The sequence below is a fragment of the Halichoerus grypus genome, chromosome 1, assembly GCF_964656455.1.
Source record: "Halichoerus grypus chromosome 1, mHalGry1.hap1.1, whole genome shotgun sequence".
NCBI lineage: Eukaryota > Metazoa > Chordata > Mammalia > Carnivora > Phocidae > Halichoerus > Halichoerus grypus.
In genome coordinates, this window is record NC_135712.1 from 70,315,539 (window position 1) to 70,334,596 (window position 19,058).

Below are 19,058 nucleotides of genomic sequence, written 5' to 3' on the forward strand. Positions count from 1 at the left end.
CACTACTGTTGGCTAAATAAATATATGTTTTCCTTTAGGCAGAACAGATCTGTGTTTCAATTTACTGCATCTTTTGATATATTCTCTCAAATACCTATCACCAAAACTTTTGCCCCTAACAGATTCCATTGCCCTTCAGACTTTGCCTTTTTTTTCCCTTTCTCCTAGAAAACATATTGCTGACTTTTTTCTTTCATCTTCCAAAAGAAATAAGCTTTTCATCTCTCAAGCTATATTTTTTTTCCCTCTGGGTAGTGAGTTTTCTCCTAGATTATACCAACTCCTTTCTTGTATTCCCTTAACCTCCCTAGTGAAGACATGGTGTGGGGGGGGAAGGATGCCCCTTGTCCAAGTTATTGGTTTAAAATTCACTAATCATGGCATGTGTAGATTCTTTATTGGTTTACTCCTTGTCCAACACTGGCATGAATAGTCACGTGGTTATTTAACTTAAGACTGAACAGACAGAATGAGATATAGGAGAAAAACTGGAGACCAAATTAGACCAGCCAACTTTATAGGTGAATTTGTGACTCTTTGTTCCACCTAAAATGCAATCAGTTTGCCAATGGCCTTCTATTTTTTATAACTAATGTCTACAAAGAGCAGCATCACTCCAGGGTGAAAAGAACACAAAGATGGAAAAACTTAGGTTTTAGTTTCAATTCTATCACTAATTATTTGTTTTATTATAGGGAAGCTCTCACTTCTTAGTTTCTGAGGACTTCAATTTCTTCATGTATATAATGAAGAGATGATAAAGTAGATAATCTCAAAAAATGACTTATAAAATTCTAAAATTGTTAAAATTCTAATTCTAAAATTGTTAAAAATTAGATTAGTTAGTGCTTGTTAACTATAAGCTTTAAAACTTGGGAATAGTACACATGCACACACAAACATTTTATGTACCACAGGTGATTTGTGGATAGATTAGCAATAAGCTGGGTAATATAGCCAACGTGATCAGATCTGAGTGAAGTACTACATTCTGAATGTGTGTTATTAGAGAGCACATGAAAAGATCTTGCCTTCAACAGGTCTACTATCACATGTGAATGTGATCCTTGAACTGTTTGATGGCATTTTGAAATTTGACCTGACACCACTACACCGTTTTGTTGTCATTTTGCCCTGCCCCATTGGCCTGCTTATTACTCAAGGGGAGCCAAGTCCAAAATACCATCATGAGTCAGAAGGGTCGTGATCAACATGAGCTACATCTAAACACTTTTGCAAAAAGAAAGCATTCTCTGGAATTTTGAGGACTCAAAAGCTATGCTCCATATAGCCAAGAAATAGCTAAGGAGTACTGGGATCCATGGCCTGAAATTGTCCAGCATTCATGTCTATTCATATTTTGCTACTCTTCAATTACAACAGAGAGCAAACATACTAACACTATTAAGAAGTAACCACAGGGGCGCCTGGGTGGCTCAGTCGTTAAGCGTCTGCCTTCAGCTCAGGTCATGATCCCAGGGTCCTGGGATCGAGCCCCGCATCGGGCTCCCTGCTCCGCGGGAAGCCTGCTTCTCTCTCTCCCACTCCCCCTGCTTGTGTTCCCTCTCTCCCTGTGTCTCTCTCTGTCAAATAAATAAATAAAAATCTTTAAAAAAAAACAAAAACAAAAACAAAAACAAAACAAAAAACAACCTTTATAAAAAAAAAAAAGAAGTAACCACAAATATCTTCTATCTAGTGGAAATGTATAGACTTGTGGCTGTAACTACCTCTTGTTCCCTAGTACTTGCCTGGGTTTGAGTGCAGGCCTACATTTACAGAGTAGACAGAACACTTACCATAGTAATGGAAAGAACCAAAAAAGGATTGAAAAAAAGAATTGGAGAATTTACAAATAAGTAAGGACAGCTGCCTATAGGGCTTTATATTCCTAACACTCAAGGAAGTTTCTCTTTATGATGATCCCTAAATCCACTTGTCCAAAACAGGAAGAGTATCTAGAATACATATTAATAATTTATGTAGTCAAAAATAGCTCATTAATGATGTAAACTAAGCATAGAAATAAAGAGTATAGGGTTTAAAAATAATAAAGTGAGTATTTAAAAAAAAAACCTAAAAAATATCAGTAAAGATAAAGTTAAGTGATAAGAATCTTCCCACTTAGGAATATTTTTGTCCTATAGGAGCATCATAGCTAGGGTACTAACTTATAGAAAGGGAGATCTGGGGGACAATTCTGAAGGCTATTAAAAACGTGACAGCCTGACATATTTTTGGACCTTTGTAAAAACAGACGAGATTATAATCCAGCTCGGGCTAATACCCTATTATCTCTGTTCCACTATATCTCAAGCTGTAACAACATCACAGGAAACAAGTTTATAAGAAGAAGAAAAAATGAAATTTTATGGAGTACAGTTATTTTTCCCAAAGAGAACAACTGGGAGATGGGAGGAAACCCTCCCCTAACTAGACTTTACAAGTAAACTGAGGAAAAAATATAGAAAGTACATGTATGTTTGATAAATACAATTGAATGCTAAAAACAAGAGTAAAACAACAGTATAAATAGGCATTTACTTACAAGGAGTTCCTCTGCTAGCTTCTTCCATAGTTACCCTGACATAGGGCTTACTAAAGTCAACTTCAATTTCGTCAGAAAAAGGAGCTGGCTGCTGTAAGCCCTTAAGAAGAGGAAAGTGAAGGAAAAGAAAGTTAAATTCAATGGTATAGACTGAAATACTCAAAAAATGGCAACTTTAAAGAACAATCAGTTATTCAATATACTGGTATTAAGTTCCTCCTAAAGCCATAACAAAAGAAAAAAAGGCATTTCAAAATGACAAGTGAAAGTTGCAACCTTTTACCAAATGCGTAAATCAATAAATCATGATAGGAAAGATAAATGTCTTACTGGTGATTTCAGGGTAATATTGAGCGAGGTGGATGGGAAACTAAGCATAGTCCCAACTAACTGGGTCCAGAATAATGGCTCCTCCACTACCTGGCACAACACCCGACCCTGTTCTATGTGATGAAATTGCCAAGGTTCTTTTTTTTTTTTTTAAGATTTTATTTATTTATTTGACAGAGAGACACAGCGAGAGAGGGAACACAAGCAGGGGGAGTGGGAGAGGGAGAAGCAGGCTTCAAAATGAGCAGGGAGCCCGATGTGGGGCTTGCTCCCAGGACCCTGGGATCACCACCCGAGCCGAAGGCAGACACCCAAGGACTGAGCCACCCAGGCGCCCTGGAAATTGCCAAGGTTCTTAAGTACATTTTCATACCACTTCAACTAGGGGACTGGGAAGGCAAATAGCTTCTGTATGCTTTATTAAGTATGATTATCACTGTATAATGCTTTACACTATAAATATATTCTAATGCTCATAACAGCCCTGTGAGGCAAGAAGCACAATAATTCTCAATTTAAAGATGAGGAAAACAAGGTTCAAAGAAATTGTATGAATTATATGCAATTACTCAGAGGCAAAGCTGAAATAAGAATGCAGGAATGCTCTTTCTTCTACAGAGGAAAGCCTTACTTCAGAGTTTTTGTTAAATTTATTTTTGGGGCACCTGGGTGGCTCAGTCAGGTAAGCATCTGCCTTCAGCTCAGGTCATGATCCCAGGGTCCTGGGATCGAGCCCCATATCGGGCTTCCTGATCAGTGGGGAGCCTGCTTCTCCCTCTCCCTCTGGGGTCCTCCCCCTGCTTGTTCTGTCTCTCTCTCTCAAAGAAATAAATAAAATATTTTTTAAAAATTTATTCTTGGGGCGCCTGGGTGGCTCAGATGGTTAAGCATCTGCCTTCAGCTCAGGTCATGATCCCAGGGTCCTGGAATCGAGCCCCGCATCGGGCTCCCTCTTCAGTGGGAAGCCTACTTCTCCCTCTCCCACTCCCCCTGCTTGTGTTCCTTCTCTCCCGTTGTGTCTCTGTCAAATAAATAAATAAAATCTAAAAAAAATTTATTCTTAAGTATTTTATTCTATTTGATTCTATTGTGAAGGGAATTGTTTCTCTTAACTTTATTTTTGGATTGTCCCTTGCTAGTCTATAGAAATGCAAATTGATTTATATGTGCAAATGTTGTGTCTGTGTGTATAATTTCAGATGATTTTTGTATTTTGATCTTGGTCCTGTGACTTTGCTAAACTCAATTATTAGTTCTAGCACTTTGGTAGATTCCTTAGGATTTTCTACATATGAGATCATGTCATCTGTGACTAAAGACGTTTTACTTCTTTCCAATCTGGATGCCTTTAATTTCCTTTTTATTATCCCTTATTGCCTTAGTTGGAATCTCTAGCACAATGTTGAACAGAAGTAACAAGAACAAATATCCTTGCCTTTTTCCCAATCTTAGGGGTGAAGCATGCAATCTTTCACCATTAAATATTATGTTAACTAGGTTTTTTGTGGATGCCATTTATCAACTGAGGAATTGCCCTTGTTTTTGCAATTTGTTGAGAGTTTTTATAATAGAAAGGTGTTGGATTTTGTCACATGCTTTTTCTGCATTACTAAAACATTCATATTCTGGTTTTGTGTTTTGTTATTTCTGGTGTATTAGATTGAGTTTTAGGATGTCAAACCAACCTTGCATTCCAGAGTAAAATCCCCCTTGGTCATGCTATATAAATCTTTTTATATGTTCCTGGATTTGTTAATATCTTGTTAAGGATTTTTACATATAAGTTTGTGAGAAATTTTGAACTATAGTTTCCTTTTCTTGTGTTTTTTTTTTTTTTTTTTGGCCTGGCTTTGATGTTTGGTTTCATAAAATGGGATAGAAAATATTCTCTGAAATAGCAGAGGAACTGTTCAGAACAGGGAACTATTTCTTCCCTAAAGTTTGAAAGAATTCACCAATGAAGCATCTGGGACTGGGCTTGTCTTTGTGGGAAGGTTTTTAAAAATAAATTTGATTTTTTTTTTTTAACTTGGGATAAGTCCATTCAGATTTTCTATTTCATCTTGGGTCAGTTTTGGTAATTTGTCTCTTTCTAGGAATTTCTATTTTATTTAAATTGTCAAATTTTTTGGCATTCAGTTGTTCATAACATTCCCTTATAATTCTTTTAATTTCTGTTGGGCTGTAGTAATGTTTGCTTAGAATTTTAAATTCTAAATAGATCACATTATGATTGGGCTGAATCCAGGAACTGGGAAGACACTGTTTTGTTTTCTTTTCAGATAAGGATGGATTTTTTAAGATGAGGTTTTAGATTTATATATTTATTTGAGAGAGAGAGAGAAAGAGAGCGTGAGTAGGAGGAGAGGCAGAGGGGGAGAATCCTCAAGCAGACTCCCACCCTGGATGCAGAGCCTGACTCAGGGTTCACCATGAGATCATAACCCAAGCAGAAACTAAGAGGTAGACACTCAACTGACTGAGCCACCCGGGCGTCCTTTAAGATTAGGTTTTAAAATTAAAACATGTTTCTTTTTGGGGCACCTGGGTGGCTCAGTTGGTTGGACATCTGACTCTTGATTTCAGCTCAGGTCATGATCTCAGGATTGTGAGTGGGGAGCCTGCTTAAGATTATCTCTCTCTGTCTTCCTCTGTCCCTCCCCAATGTTCGCGCTCTCTCTAAAAATAAATAAATCTTTAAAAAAAACTGTTTCTTTTTAAAAATCACTTATATAATAAGCTTAGTTTAAGATATGCTAAAGCTATAAAGATAAAACATTCATTTTTAGGAGACATGGGTACATATGTGTGCTATCCTTTTTTTTTTAAAGATTTTATTTATTTATTTATTTGAGAGAGAGAGTGAGAGAGAGAAAGAGCACAAGAGGGGGGAGCGGGAGAGGGAGAAGCAGACTCCCTGCTGAGCAGGGAGCCCGATGTGGGACTCGATCCCGGAACTCCAGGATCATGACCTGAGCCGAAGGCAGTCGCTTAACCAACTGAGCCACCCAGGCGCCCTGTGTGCTATCCTTTTTAAGAACATTTTTTTTAAAAGATCAGAGAGAGACACAGTGAGAGAGGGAACACAAGCAGAGGGAGTGGGAGAGGAAGAAGCAGACTTCCCACTGAGCAGGGAGCCCGATGCGGGGCTCAATCCCAAGAACCTGGGATCATGACCTGAGCTGAAGGCAAACGCTTAACGACTGAGCCACCCAGGCGCCCCAATTTAAGAACATTTTTTAAAGGAGATAAGAATAGACCAATGACCCAAATATACAATTTTCTTTAGTTAATAGAGATTTCTCTACAGATTAGACAATTTATCCTCTAGAAGTTAGTACTCAGAGTTGCTTAACAGTAGTTTGTGTTTCTAAAAACATATGCTATTCACAAAATAACACATAATTTATGATTCTATGTATATAAAGGTCAAAAACAGGCAAAGCTAATCTATGATGACTAGAAGCCACAGGAAAAGGAGGAAATTTGGGTAAAGTGGATACTGACAAGCAGGGGCGTGAGAGTCTTCTGGGAATACTGGTGATTACATGGATATATACATATGTAAAAATTTATTGAGCTGTACACTCAAGGTCTGTGCACTCTATTATATTTAAGTTATACCTCGAGAAACAAATGACATTTGGGCATAAAAAGGAATGTAGTACTGACACATGCCACAACAGGGATCCTGAAATCTTGAAAATATTATGCTAAGTGAAAGAAGCTGGCCACAAAAGACCACTTATTGTATGATTCCATTTATATATAATATCCAGAATAGGAAAATTTATACAGAAAGTAAATTAGTGGTTATACAGGGCTTGGAGGATTAGGGACAAATGGAGAGTAACTGCTAATGGATACAGGGCTTCTCCCTGGGGTGATAAACATGTTCTAAAATAGATTATGATGATGGTTGCACACTCTGCACACTTCATTGCACACTTGAAATGGGTATGTGAATTATAATGGTATATGAATTATAGCAATAAAGTTTATATATGTTTATATATAAAAACAGGCAAAAATCTGTAAAACAAATAGAAAAAAATGTATTTATTAACAATAGTACATGTAGATCAAAGACGGGTTTTATTGTGTCTCTGAAAGTTATTACCAATGGTGTACTGGAGTTGGTTGTTAAATATTCAGGAATTTTGTGGGCCAGTTATTAAATCATTGGTAGTCTGATCTCAGCCACAGAAATCAGCAAATGCTACATATCAGAGGGTTTTTTCCTCTGCAGTGAGCCAGTTTACTAGGACACCATTGATTATTCTGCATATTCAGAAAGAGACCAGTTCAGAGGTTATTATAGGGAGAAGAAAATGGGCTTACAGATTTTTCCATTAATGTTGCTGTGGGAGTAGAAAGGGTGGTAGATTTTGTGAAGGAAGAATGGGTAGTACATGGTAAAAAGAAAAAATATTGGGGCGCCTGGGTGGCTCAGCCATTAAGCATCTGCCTTCGGCTCAGGTCATGATCCCGGGGTCCTGGGATCGAGCCCCGCATCGGGCTCCCTGCTCTGCGGGAAGCCTGCTTCTCCCTCACACTCCCCCTGCTGTGTTCCCCCTCTCGCTATCTCTCTGTCAAATAAATAAATAAAATCTTAAAAAAAAAAAAAAAAAAAGGAGAGAAAATATTGTCACTTGAGGAAAACGAGGCATTTACAATGAATTTTTGAACTGAAAATAAGATTGTAGTACCAGTAGTACAGTAGCAGGAATGGGGAAGTTTTAAAAAAAAGGAGTTGAGATCAAAGAAAATGAGACCTGAGAGAAGTCTTTGAATTTGGAGATTTAAATGACTATTAGAGACCTTCTAGAATATATTAATAAAAGTCAGAACACCAGTGCCTTTAAGAAAATTAGAAGAAAGGGAAATAGATTAGTAATAATCTCTCATTAGATATGTGTATCTATAAAAGGAATGAGAAAAACTGAAAGGTACCTAGAGGAGACAGAAAGAGCAAGTGGCTTTCTTTCTTTTTTTTTTTTTTTTAAGTTCAGGAGATCTGTACATGTCAAAGACAGAGGAAAAGGAGCCAAAGAGACCGAAAATACCGGAGAAGGAAAAAACAGATAACTAAGGAAGGAAGAGTCTAGAGAAATGGTAGGGAATGGCTTCAAAGGAAAGCGGGGGGGGGCGGGGGGGAAGTATTAGCTTCAGAAATAGGAAGGATCACCCTTTTCTAAAAGAAGAAAGGAAGGTGATAAAAGGACAATGTTAGATGTAAAGGAGGAAAGACACACAAATTTATATCTGATGTCCTCAATTTTATCAGTATAGTAAGAAGGACATGAAATGTCCTATGAAAAACAGTGAGGTTGGAATGAGACTGAAAGCCTGAGGAAAGTAGAAAATATGTGGAATAGCTGTTGTGGGAAATGTACCAGAGCATCAGCAAATGACTAATGGAACTGCTGAGCACTGTATTAAGCCCAGATCAAGCTAGAAACATTAATCTAAAGAAGGCCAAGTTAACAGCTCTAGGAAAAGAAACTGTGAAAGATCTAGGGTTAGGCCATGGAAAATGGAAGGGAGGAAAAGGGATCTAGACATTTCTCCAAAGAAGATATACTAATGGCCAAAAAGCACATGGAAAGATGCTCAACAACATTAGTCATCATGGAAATGCAAATGAAAACCACAATGATACCACTTCACACCCACTAGGATGGCTATGAGCAAAAACACTGGCAAAAACAGTGATGGCAAGAATGTGGAGAAACTGGAACCTTCATACACTGCTGCTGTGAATGTAAACTGGTGCCCAACTTTGGAAAATAGTTCTTCAAAATGTTAAACACAGAATACCATATGATCCAGAAATTACACTCCTGGGTATATAACCAAGAGAATGAAAACAAAGATTTTATTTTATTATTATTTTTTAAAGTAGGCTCTACGCCCAACATGGGGCTTGAACTCATGACCTCAAGATCAAGAATCACATGGTCCACTGACTGGGCCAGCCAGGCACCCCTGAAAACATATATGTATTTTTAAAAACCTATACATGAATAATGTTCATAACAGCATTATTCACGATAGCCAAAAAGTGATGAATGGATACACAAAATGGTATGTCTATGTGTAATATTATTCACCTGTAAAAATGAATGCAGTATTAATATATGCTACCACCTGGATGGACCTTGAAAACAATGTTAAATATAAGAAGCCAGATACAAAAGGCCACATACTATATGATTCCATTTATATGAAACGTCCAAAATAGACAAATACCTAGAGACAGAAAGTAGATTAGTGGTTGCCAGGGGATAGGTTGGGGGGATGGGGGAGGTGACTGCTAACAGATATGGGGCTTCTTTTTGTGGTGATGAAAATGTTCTGGAATTAGACAGTGACAGTGGTGATGGCTGCATTAACATTGTGAATACACTAAAAAAACACTGAATTGTACACTTTTTAATGGTTTAAACAGTGAATTTTATGTTACATGAATTTTATGTTACATGAATTTTATCTCAATTTAAAAAGATACATTAAAGTATCCTATCTTTCAGGGCACCTGGGTGGCTCAGTCGGTTAAGCATCTAACTCTAGATTTCAGCTCAGGTCATGATCTCAGGGTCCTGGGATCGAGCCCCGTGTCAGGCTCCGTGGTCAGCACAGAGTTCTGCTTGGGATTCTCTCTTTCCCTCTCCCTCTGCCCCTCCCCCGCTCACACGCACCCACACTCCTTCTCTCTCTCTCTCTTTAAAATAAATAAAATAAAATCTTAAAAAAAAAAAAAGTGTTCTATCTTTTACAGCTGTTTCTTCAATCTTCCCTGTATACTATGTATGTTCCAAGGCAGAAGGCAAATGCAGATATCTCTCCTGGCTAGGGTTTCAATTCCTCCTAAGTATAGAAAATGAAACCTGAGGTTCTTCAACTACAACAGATCAGCAAAATCTTTCTCATTCTCAAATCCAGTTAGAATGAATAGTATTTCTAAAAATATCTTTCTAAAAACAGTGTCTCTAGAAGCTAAGCCTTATAAAAGTAGGACTAAGTATTTCTACCTTTATTCTCCTAAAACATACCTCCTTCATTTTAATCTCAAGGGAATCCTGCAGAATATTATTTCCAAGTCGTTTGACTATCTGATTGTGAAGCATAAATGAAACGGCATGGATTTAGAACTTGAAAAAACTTAAATCTAAATACCAACTCTAGGGACGCCTGGGTGGCTCAGTCGGTTAAGCATCTGTCTTCGGCTCAGGTCATGATCCCAGGGGGTCCTGGGATTGAGTCCCACATCGGGCTCCTTGCTCAGTGGGGAGCCTGCTTCTCCCTCTGCCTGCTGCTCCCCCTGCTTGTGTGCTCTCTCTCTGACATAATAAATAAATAAAATCTTTAAAATAAATAAATAAATCAATCCCAACTCTATCACTTAATAGCTGTGAAATCACAGCTTTCCTCTTCTATTAAATGGAATATAATACATGCCCCCATAAGATGGCTACAAGGATTAAATAAAAGAGCATATGCAAAGTAACTAGCACAATGTTTCACATATAGTGGCACTCAACAAATTTAGGTCATCATCAACATGAGCTCATGTTGTTCTATGGCACACAGGTTTCATTATGCCAACAAAATTAACTAAATTGTATTAATCTAAGAGATTAGATTCTAGATGCTATATCAAGTTTCTAATTCTATACAAATTATAACTAATACTATTATAACGATTAATGATCATCATCCCCAAATTATGAATGATCTTCTGAATGCAATACTGCTTTCATAAAAACTTCTCCTGATTATGTTCACATATATTAACTCACTATTCCTCAAAATTCCAGTGAAAGAGATGAGATTCTGGTGTCCTTAGGAATAGGGAATGGAGATAACTCAGATTATGACCAGAACTTGATATTGGCTTCCCAGTACTCTACTTCCAAGGATTCTTAAACATTTTTCAGCAAAAACTTTCACAATGACAGAGAAACATTTCCCTTTTACCCAAACATGCTGCACAAATGGTAACAGGTCTTACTGAGATCTAAATTTTTTCCATATTGCTAGAGGAAAGGCTGTGAAGTCAAGAGGAATACCACATGGTGTGAGAAAGAAGGGATAAGGAACAGAACAAAAAGATTCCACTCCCTGGGGATGGGAAGGAAGGAAGGGAGGGAGGGAGGAGGGAAGGTAGGAAAGAAAAGGAAAAGGGAGAAAGGGAGAAAGGGAGAAGGGGGGAGAGGGAGGTAAGAAGGAGAAAAGAAAAGCAATAATTCTCCCTGACTCCTATTGCCATTTCAATGAATGTAAACAATGAGCTCATCTATCTAACCACTATTTGGATGTCTCCTAGACCTTCTAAGTTGAACCTGTACTAAATTAAAATCATCTTTCTCCTAAACCATCTTTCTGTATTTCTACTTTAAGTAAGAAGCATGCCATCTATACAATCTACCTAAGACTGAAATCCAGGAGTCATCTTTAACACCTCTCATCCTTTACATCCCGATGTCTAAGGATTGTCTATTTTACCCCTTAAAAACTTAAAATTTTAGTTTAAGTTCTCATTATCTCCAACCTGGATCATTACAACAATCTCACAACTAGTCCTTTGGTTTCTGTCAATCCCTGTTTCAACTAATCCTTTCCAAAACAATCAGGATGATCTTCTAAACTACAAATCTGATCACATTATCCACAAGATAAAGTTCAAACTCCTTAGCACAGCACACAAGATCCTTCATAATCAGCCCTTTGCTCCCTTACCTTATCTATTGCAGATTATTATTCTGAACTTTAAACTCTAGTAATATTACTCATAGTTTGCTAAACATACTATTATTTCACACTTGAACTTATATTCTATCTCTTACCCATTTCTTGGAGAATTTTTTTTTTTAGTAGGTTCCACGCCCAGCATGGAGCCCAACACGGGGCCTGAACTCACAACCCTGAGATCAAGAGTTGAGCTGAGATCAAGAGTCAGACGCTTAACCAACTGAGCCACCCAGGTGCCCCTTGTCCATTCCTTGAATTCCTATTTATCCTTCAAAGTTCAGCTCAGAAATAATCTCAATGAAGCTTTTCCAAAACCACTGTCCCCACCCCTAGATCCAAGTTTATCTGTTGCTCTTCTTTCTTCTATTTAGCTATTTTTTTTTTTTAGGAGAGAGAGTATGCAAGCAGGGGAGGGGCTGAGGGAGAGGGAGAAAAGAGAACTCTAAGCAGGCTCCCTGCTCAGTGCAGAGCCTGATGTGGGGCTCAACCTCACAACCCTGATATCATAACCTAAGCCAAAATCAAGAGTCAGATGCTTAACTGACTGAGCCACCCAGGCACCCCTCATTCTGTATCTTAATTATTTATCTATTTCCCCTATTTGTCTGTGAGCTTTTTTTTTTTTTTTAAGAAGCTTCTTTTTTATTTATTTGAGAGAGTGAGTGAGTGAGCATACAGATGGAGAGGGAGAGGGAGAAGCAGACTCTCCACTGAGCAGGGAGCCCGATGTGAGGCCTGATCCCAGGATCCTGGGATTATGACCTAAACCAAAGGCAGACACTTAACTGACTGAGCCACCCAGGTGCCCCTGTCTGTGAGCTTCTTAAGGGCAAGGTCATCTTTTCTTTTTTTTTTTTAATATTTTTTTAAAGATTTTATTTATTTATTTGACATAGAGAGACACAGCGAGAGAAGGAACACAAGCAGGGAGTGGGAGAGGACGAAGCAGGCTTCCCACGGAGCAGGGAGCCCGATGCGGGGCTCGATCCCAGGACCCTGGGATCATGACCTGAGCCGAAGGCAGATGCTTAACAACTGAGCCACCCAGGTGCCCCGGTCATTTTTTCATCTTTGCATCTCCAATGCATAGCAACTGGCACATTGATGTTCTCAATATATGAGATTGTGAGATCTATCTCCATTAGCAGAACTATTGTCAATTTGTGATTTATTTATACATATGATAAATATTAAGATAGGCTAAAAGTCTTATTCTTCGTAAATATTTTTGTGATTCTTTTTGATTGTATCTTTAGAAACATCTGTATCAGTAAATTCTTTATACTTATAAACAAACTAGCCATAAAGTTATACCTTTATTATTCCTCCTTAATTATTTTCTCTCTTCTTTCCAATTCATTCTGACCCACCACCCCAGCTACTAATACTTGGTAATTTCTCTCCCCCTTGCAAGGAAAAAAAACCAAAAAACTTCTTCTGCGCTCTAAGCTATAGAGCCTCGTATTAGGCTCACATCTCTCAAAGGGAAGGTCTTATTTATCTTTATACTCCTATCACCTACTGGCCATGCTGGCACATTGTATGTGATAAAATCTTGTTTGTTCAACTCAAATGTCAACTAATGAGTGGGTAAGTAAAATGTGGTATGTGATGGAATATTATTTGTCAACAAAAAGAAATGACGTACAAATACATGCTACAACATTAATGAATCTTAAAAACATGCTCAGCGAAAAGAAGCCAGCCACAAGACTATGTATGTATGTATGCCATTTATATGTAATGTCCAGAATAGGCAAATCTATAGAGACCTAACTACTATAGCAGTTTCCAGAGGCTGGAAGTTAGGAGGTAATGGAAAGTGACTGTGAATGGGGATGGGACTTTTTTGGGGGGTGATGAAAATATTCTAAAATTGGTTGTGGTGATGGCTGCACAACTCTAAATATACCCCAAACCACTGAATTGTATAGTTAAATGGGTGGATTATATGATCTCAATAGAGCTGTTATTAAAAAGAAAAAGAAAAAAATCTTGTTTGCTTTTGCTACAGAGCTGAAAAGGGGTCAGAGATAGAACATACAAGTGTACAATGGAGACGACAGACAAGTTTATTTAACAGACACCCCTCACTAGGGTTGGTACAGCCTGTTGGGCAAGTGAATCTTTGACCATTAGCGCATGCTAAATAGCCAGTGTGTACTAGAGAGGAATGTGGATAAGTAGGAAGTCACTCAACTGATTTGTGACATGAATACATGAAGCAAAGTAATTTAAAGCATTGAAATTCCTCAATTCTAAGGACCAAGAAATTTAAGTCTTTTAAGATCCCATTCCGCTAAGCTGGCCTTTGCTCTATCCCTGGCTATTGTGACTGGCAACGAGTATCAACTACTTGGTTATAACTTGTCCTACTCCAAGACTGATTGCTGAATTGGTGCTTATCACCATATCTCCTTAACCTGAATTCTCTAAGAAGCATTCAGAAATTAACAATGGCCTGTTTTATTTACTGCTGAGTCATTTTCTGAGTATACTTGCTACAGTGAATAATGGTCCCCTAAAGACGTCTACATGTTATTCTCTAGAACCTGGGACTATGTTACCTTACATGGCAAAAAGGGCTTTGCGGATATGATTAAATTAAAGGATTTTGAACCAGGGTGATTATCCTGGATTATTCAGGTATGTTCAATGTAATCACAAGGGTCTTTGTACGTGAGAGGCAGAAAAGTCAGAATCAGCAGAGATGTGATGACAGAAGCAGCAGTAAGAGTGATGTGATTGCTAGCTGGTACCATGAGCAAAGCAATGGGGACAGCCCCCTCAAAGCTGGAAAAGACAAGAAAACAGATTCTCCCTTAGAACCTCCAGCCCTATCAACACTTTGATTTTAGCCCTCTGAAACCCATTTCAGACTTCTGACCTCCAGAACTATAAGATAATATATCTGTACAGTTTTAGGCCACTACAGTTGTGGCAATGTGTTAAGCAGCAATAGGAAACTAACACACTTGCCCCTACCATCAATATCATCATCAATATCAGGCCTAAAGCAAATGTCTCTTGTTGGGGGAATCCAGTTGTTTTTATTGCTCAAGACAGAGTACTGATTTGGAACAAATGTTAATTGTGTCAGAGTAAAAATATTTTTCCCTTTGCACTACATGAAGCTCCAGAACTAAACAGTGGAAACTGCAGTTTGATCAACAGCTAATGGTCAATATAGGTAAAGAAAACACAGAAACATACAATCCTTTCACTGGAATTTTAAAATATGGATTTCATAATAATATTATATATCAATAATAACTTCAGCGGCGCCTGGGTGGCTCAGTCGTTAAGCGTCTGCCTTTGGCTCAGGGCATGATCCCAGAGTCCTGGGATCGAGCCCCACATCGGGCTCCCTGCTCAGCGGGGGGTCTGCTTCTCCCTCTCCCATTCCCCCTGCTTGTGTTCCTGCTCTCACTGTCTCTCTCTCTCTCTCGCTGTCAAATAATTAAATAAAAAATCTTAAAAAAAATAATAATAACTTCAATTGTTTATGTGGTCTTTGACATGTTCTTTAGGAGAAGCTTTAAGAAGGGTACCAAACTGAGACAGGATGAGCAGTTTGGAATGGGGTCTTTCATCGAAGGCTTGGCAGTAGTTAGCAAATACAAGATAACGTCCCAGGGTTAAAGGAACACAAGGTAGGCAGTAATAGAAAAAGGCTCTCATCTAAGATATAACCAGTAATAGAGTGAAGGAATGGAGGAAAAAAACAAGACACAGAAAACTAAACACCATGAGACGATACTAAGATCAGAGGACTGCTCCAATTTCTCTATCCCATTAGTTTTAATTTGATCTTTAGCCTAATATACACACAACTTCCAAATTTTCCTAACATTCTTTTTTTTTCTAACGTTCTTTTTCCAGTTCCAATGTAAAGCTCTTGCAAATGAGCTGTGGGCTACAATTTGATAAGAAAGCATAACATTTCCAACAACTGTGAAAATACTATTCACACTATTCATTCTTTCCATTATTTAAGAAGACTTGTCATACTGATATCATCAATTTTATATCAGTTTCTACCCTCCCCCTGCCAGGTTAAGTGTTCAACAAAGAAATCTCTTCCTTACAATTGCACAGCGTGGCATTTTTGAAGAAATTCCATCTTCTTCTGTTGCCCCATTGGGTCCAGGTACCTCTTTTCTCCTCTTTCTTGTGTTCATTTTGGCTGAACTCTGTGCATCCATCTTCTTTTAACTGGTCATAGAAAGTGAAAAAGAAATTTTTCTCATTGAAGTGGAGAAAAAATCTATCACCAGTATTTCAGAGATGTTAACATGGATACACTCAGCAAAGGATCAAATCCATAGCACACATTTCACAAGATGAGCCAATTGCATCTGGCAAAAACAACAAAGCTTCAATAAACACATGCTCTAGTAGAAACAATGAAATGCCTCTCTGGAACAATGGCCACAATTAATCATCTGACCCTGGAAATTATTACCCTGACCAATATAGCCCGTATACCAACTGCTAATTTCATATCCTGACTGAATGTAAAAGATTCGAGTAACTTGGTTGAGAAAGTTGGTTATACAGACTTTTACCACCACCCCTTATAACATCCCTGGGACATCTGGAGATAGAACAAGTACAAGGAAATGTGAAAAGTATGTTTTTGGTGCAGATGGGGAAAAAAAGAGCTTTTTAAAAAAGAGACAGCCATCACCAATTCCTGGTTTAACAAAGCTGGATTTTTTAACTCTAAATGCTCTGTAGGTTTCAGAGACCACTCCACAGGGTTACGTCTATTAAAACTGTGAAGTTTTCTATATCTTTTAAATGTCCTTCCTCTTCCTTTTCCAATACCCATTTCCCTGTCCTCTTTCAGAGTCAGCACCTTAAGCCTGTTCTGAGCCCCCAACTATTAAAACCCTACCCAAGCTTCTCCTTCCCCAGTGAAAACTTTGTTACTGTCTCACTTAGCAGAGAGCTTCTAGCATGAGCTACCACAGAAAAGTTCTGAATATTTGATGTTTCATTTAGATGTTGGCTTGTGTTACCTCTCCAACTCCCTGTAAGGTTATCTGCGTTTTTCTTGGGTATCATAATTTGCACAAATAAGTTAATTTAATAATGATGTGATTTTAGGTATCAGCCAGAAATTGGGGATAGAAGAACTTTAATGATCAATTGCCATCTCTGCCAAGACATGATTCCATGAACGGTAGAAGATCCTTAGAGCAGAAATGAAAAACAAAACAAATGCCAGACAGAACGAGGACATTATACTCTGCCTCACTGCCTCTAATAACCTCTCCTGAATAAAATGTTCATCTAAACAACTGCAATTGTGCCTCTCTTTCCTCTGGCTAAAGTGGCAAGGTGACAAGATCTACAAGAAACCTGACCTAATTCTTAGAGACTGAAGGTGACACCTATGAGTCCTGGCTAAGTATTAGGCTGACATGAAAAATGTCAGAGTCTAAAGTGAAAGATGAACACCACCCAGAAACGTCCTTTCATCACAAATGCAAATTAAAATGGAATAAGGAATACATTTAACAAGTTTTCCAGTGATGATGAGAACTTTTCTTCATTATTGTTATTAATTTTTCTTTGTAAATATCTACAGGTTGTATTACTACTCCCACCTCACTGGTCTGAGAGGCCTACTAAAAACACCTAATCAGAGGTGCCAAGGCACAGTCAGTTAAGCGTCTGCCTTTGGCTCAGGTCATGATCCCAGGGTCCTGGGATCAAGCCCCACGTCAGGGTCCCTGCTCAGTGGGGAGCCTGCTCCCTCTGCCTCCCTGCTCATGCTCATGCTCTCTCTCACATGCTCTCTCCCTCAAATAAAAAAAATCTTAAAAATAATAATAACTGGGGGCGCCTGGGTGGCTCAGTCATTAAGCGGCTGCCTTCGGCTCAGGTCATGATTCCAGGTCCTGGGATCGAGCCCCGCATCGGGCTCCCTGCTCGGCGGGAGACTGCTTCTCCCTCTCCCACTCCCCCTGCTTGTATTCCCTCTCTCGCTGTGTCTCTCTCTGTCAAATAAATAAATAAAATCTTTAAAAAAAATAATAATAATAATAATAACTTAAAAAAAAACCCCTACTCAGTCCAATTAGTGACCATTTCTATTTGCATACAATAGGACTTTGCTTAAGTATCTGTTAACTTCTCAGGGTAATTAGACAAAATCCATTATGAGAAATGCAATCAGCAATCTTGTGTCAGGGAGTTGAAGGTCAGGTAGTCACTAGTACTGAGAACTTACAGTGTATAAGGTACTATAACATTTCAAGAGGACCTCAATTCAGCTGAGGAAACCACATGTTAATGATACAAAAATGCTCCTTAGGATTCTTAAAATCACTGGGGGAAAGTTTGTTAAAAAACAGGATATTTACACAGTTTCAAAGAATCGCCAAGTATTTTGAAGTAATCCTCATAGATTACTTATTAATTACAAAGGGAAGAGTTACCTTTAAAGTGAAAAAAATCTCTTAGCTAAGTGATCAAAGTTAATTAACATCACCAATAATGCCTCCTGCTGTGAGGCACTGAGGACACATTACCTGCCAAAAAAGCATACTGTGTATGGGCTTATGAGGAACAAGCAAACAAACCTCAATTAAAGGACATTCTATAAAACAACAGGCCTGTTACTCTTCAAAAAATGTCAATCATGATAAACAATGAAAGGCTGAGGGATTGTTCCAAAGAAAAGACAACTAAATTTCATTTCTAGATTGAGGGAGAAATTGTTATAAAGGATAGTTATTAAAACAATCAGTAAAATTTGAATATGGACTGTGTATCAAATCATAATACACATCAATGTTAAAATACATTTGATAATTACACTGTTATGTAAAAGACTATCCTTGTTTTTAGGAGATAAAAGCTGAAGTACCTGGGGATAAAGGGTCATGATTTCTGCAGCTTACCCTCAGCAGAAACATAAGCAGCAGCAGAAGTAGCAGAAGAAGAAAAAGAAGGAGAAGCAGAAGAAAAAGGAGGAGGAGGAGGAGAAGCAGAAGAAGCAGCAGAAGTAGGAGAAGCAGGAGAAGAAAAAGGAGAAGGAGAAGCAGCAGAAGAAGGAGGAGCAGAAGCAGCAGCAGCAGCAGGAGAAGCAGAAGCAGAAGAAAAAGAAGGAGAAGGAGAATGAGAAGCAGCAGAAGAAGGAGAAGCAGCAGCAGAAGAAGGAGAAGCAGAAGAAAAAGAAGGAGGAGGAGAAGGAGAAGCAGCAGAAGAAGGAGAAGCAGCAGAAGAAGAAGGAGGAGAAACAGAAGAAGCAGCAGAAACAGCAGCAGAAGCATCAAAAGCAGAAGCAGTAGAAGCAGAAGAAACAGCAGAAGAAATAGAAGCAGAAGAAAGGAAGAGGAGGGGATGGGGAAGGAGGGGGAGAAGAAGGAAGAAAATTGTGTATTATGTTACATTAAAAAAAAAAAAAGGTAAA

At 38.3% G+C, this 19,058-nt stretch overlaps 1 protein-coding gene across 5 annotated transcripts in view; it reads right to left on the reverse strand.

Moving 5' to 3' along the window:
• Positions 1–19,058, reverse strand: part of PCYT1A (phosphate cytidylyltransferase 1A, choline) — a 62,085-nt gene that overhangs the window by 13,659 nt on the left and 29,368 nt on the right. For all 5 annotated transcript variants that reach the window (XM_036071882.2, XM_078067365.1, XM_078067356.1 and 2 more), the window contains 2 exons: positions 15,721–15,847; positions 2,549–2,648 (listed from right to left, as the gene is read on the reverse strand). In XM_036071882.2, the coding sequence (XP_035927775.1) occupies positions 2,549–2,648; positions 15,721–15,837 (217 nt within the window). In that variant the 5' untranslated portion in view covers positions 15,838–15,847. The remainder of the gene's footprint in view (positions 1–2,548; positions 2,649–15,720; positions 15,848–19,058) is intronic.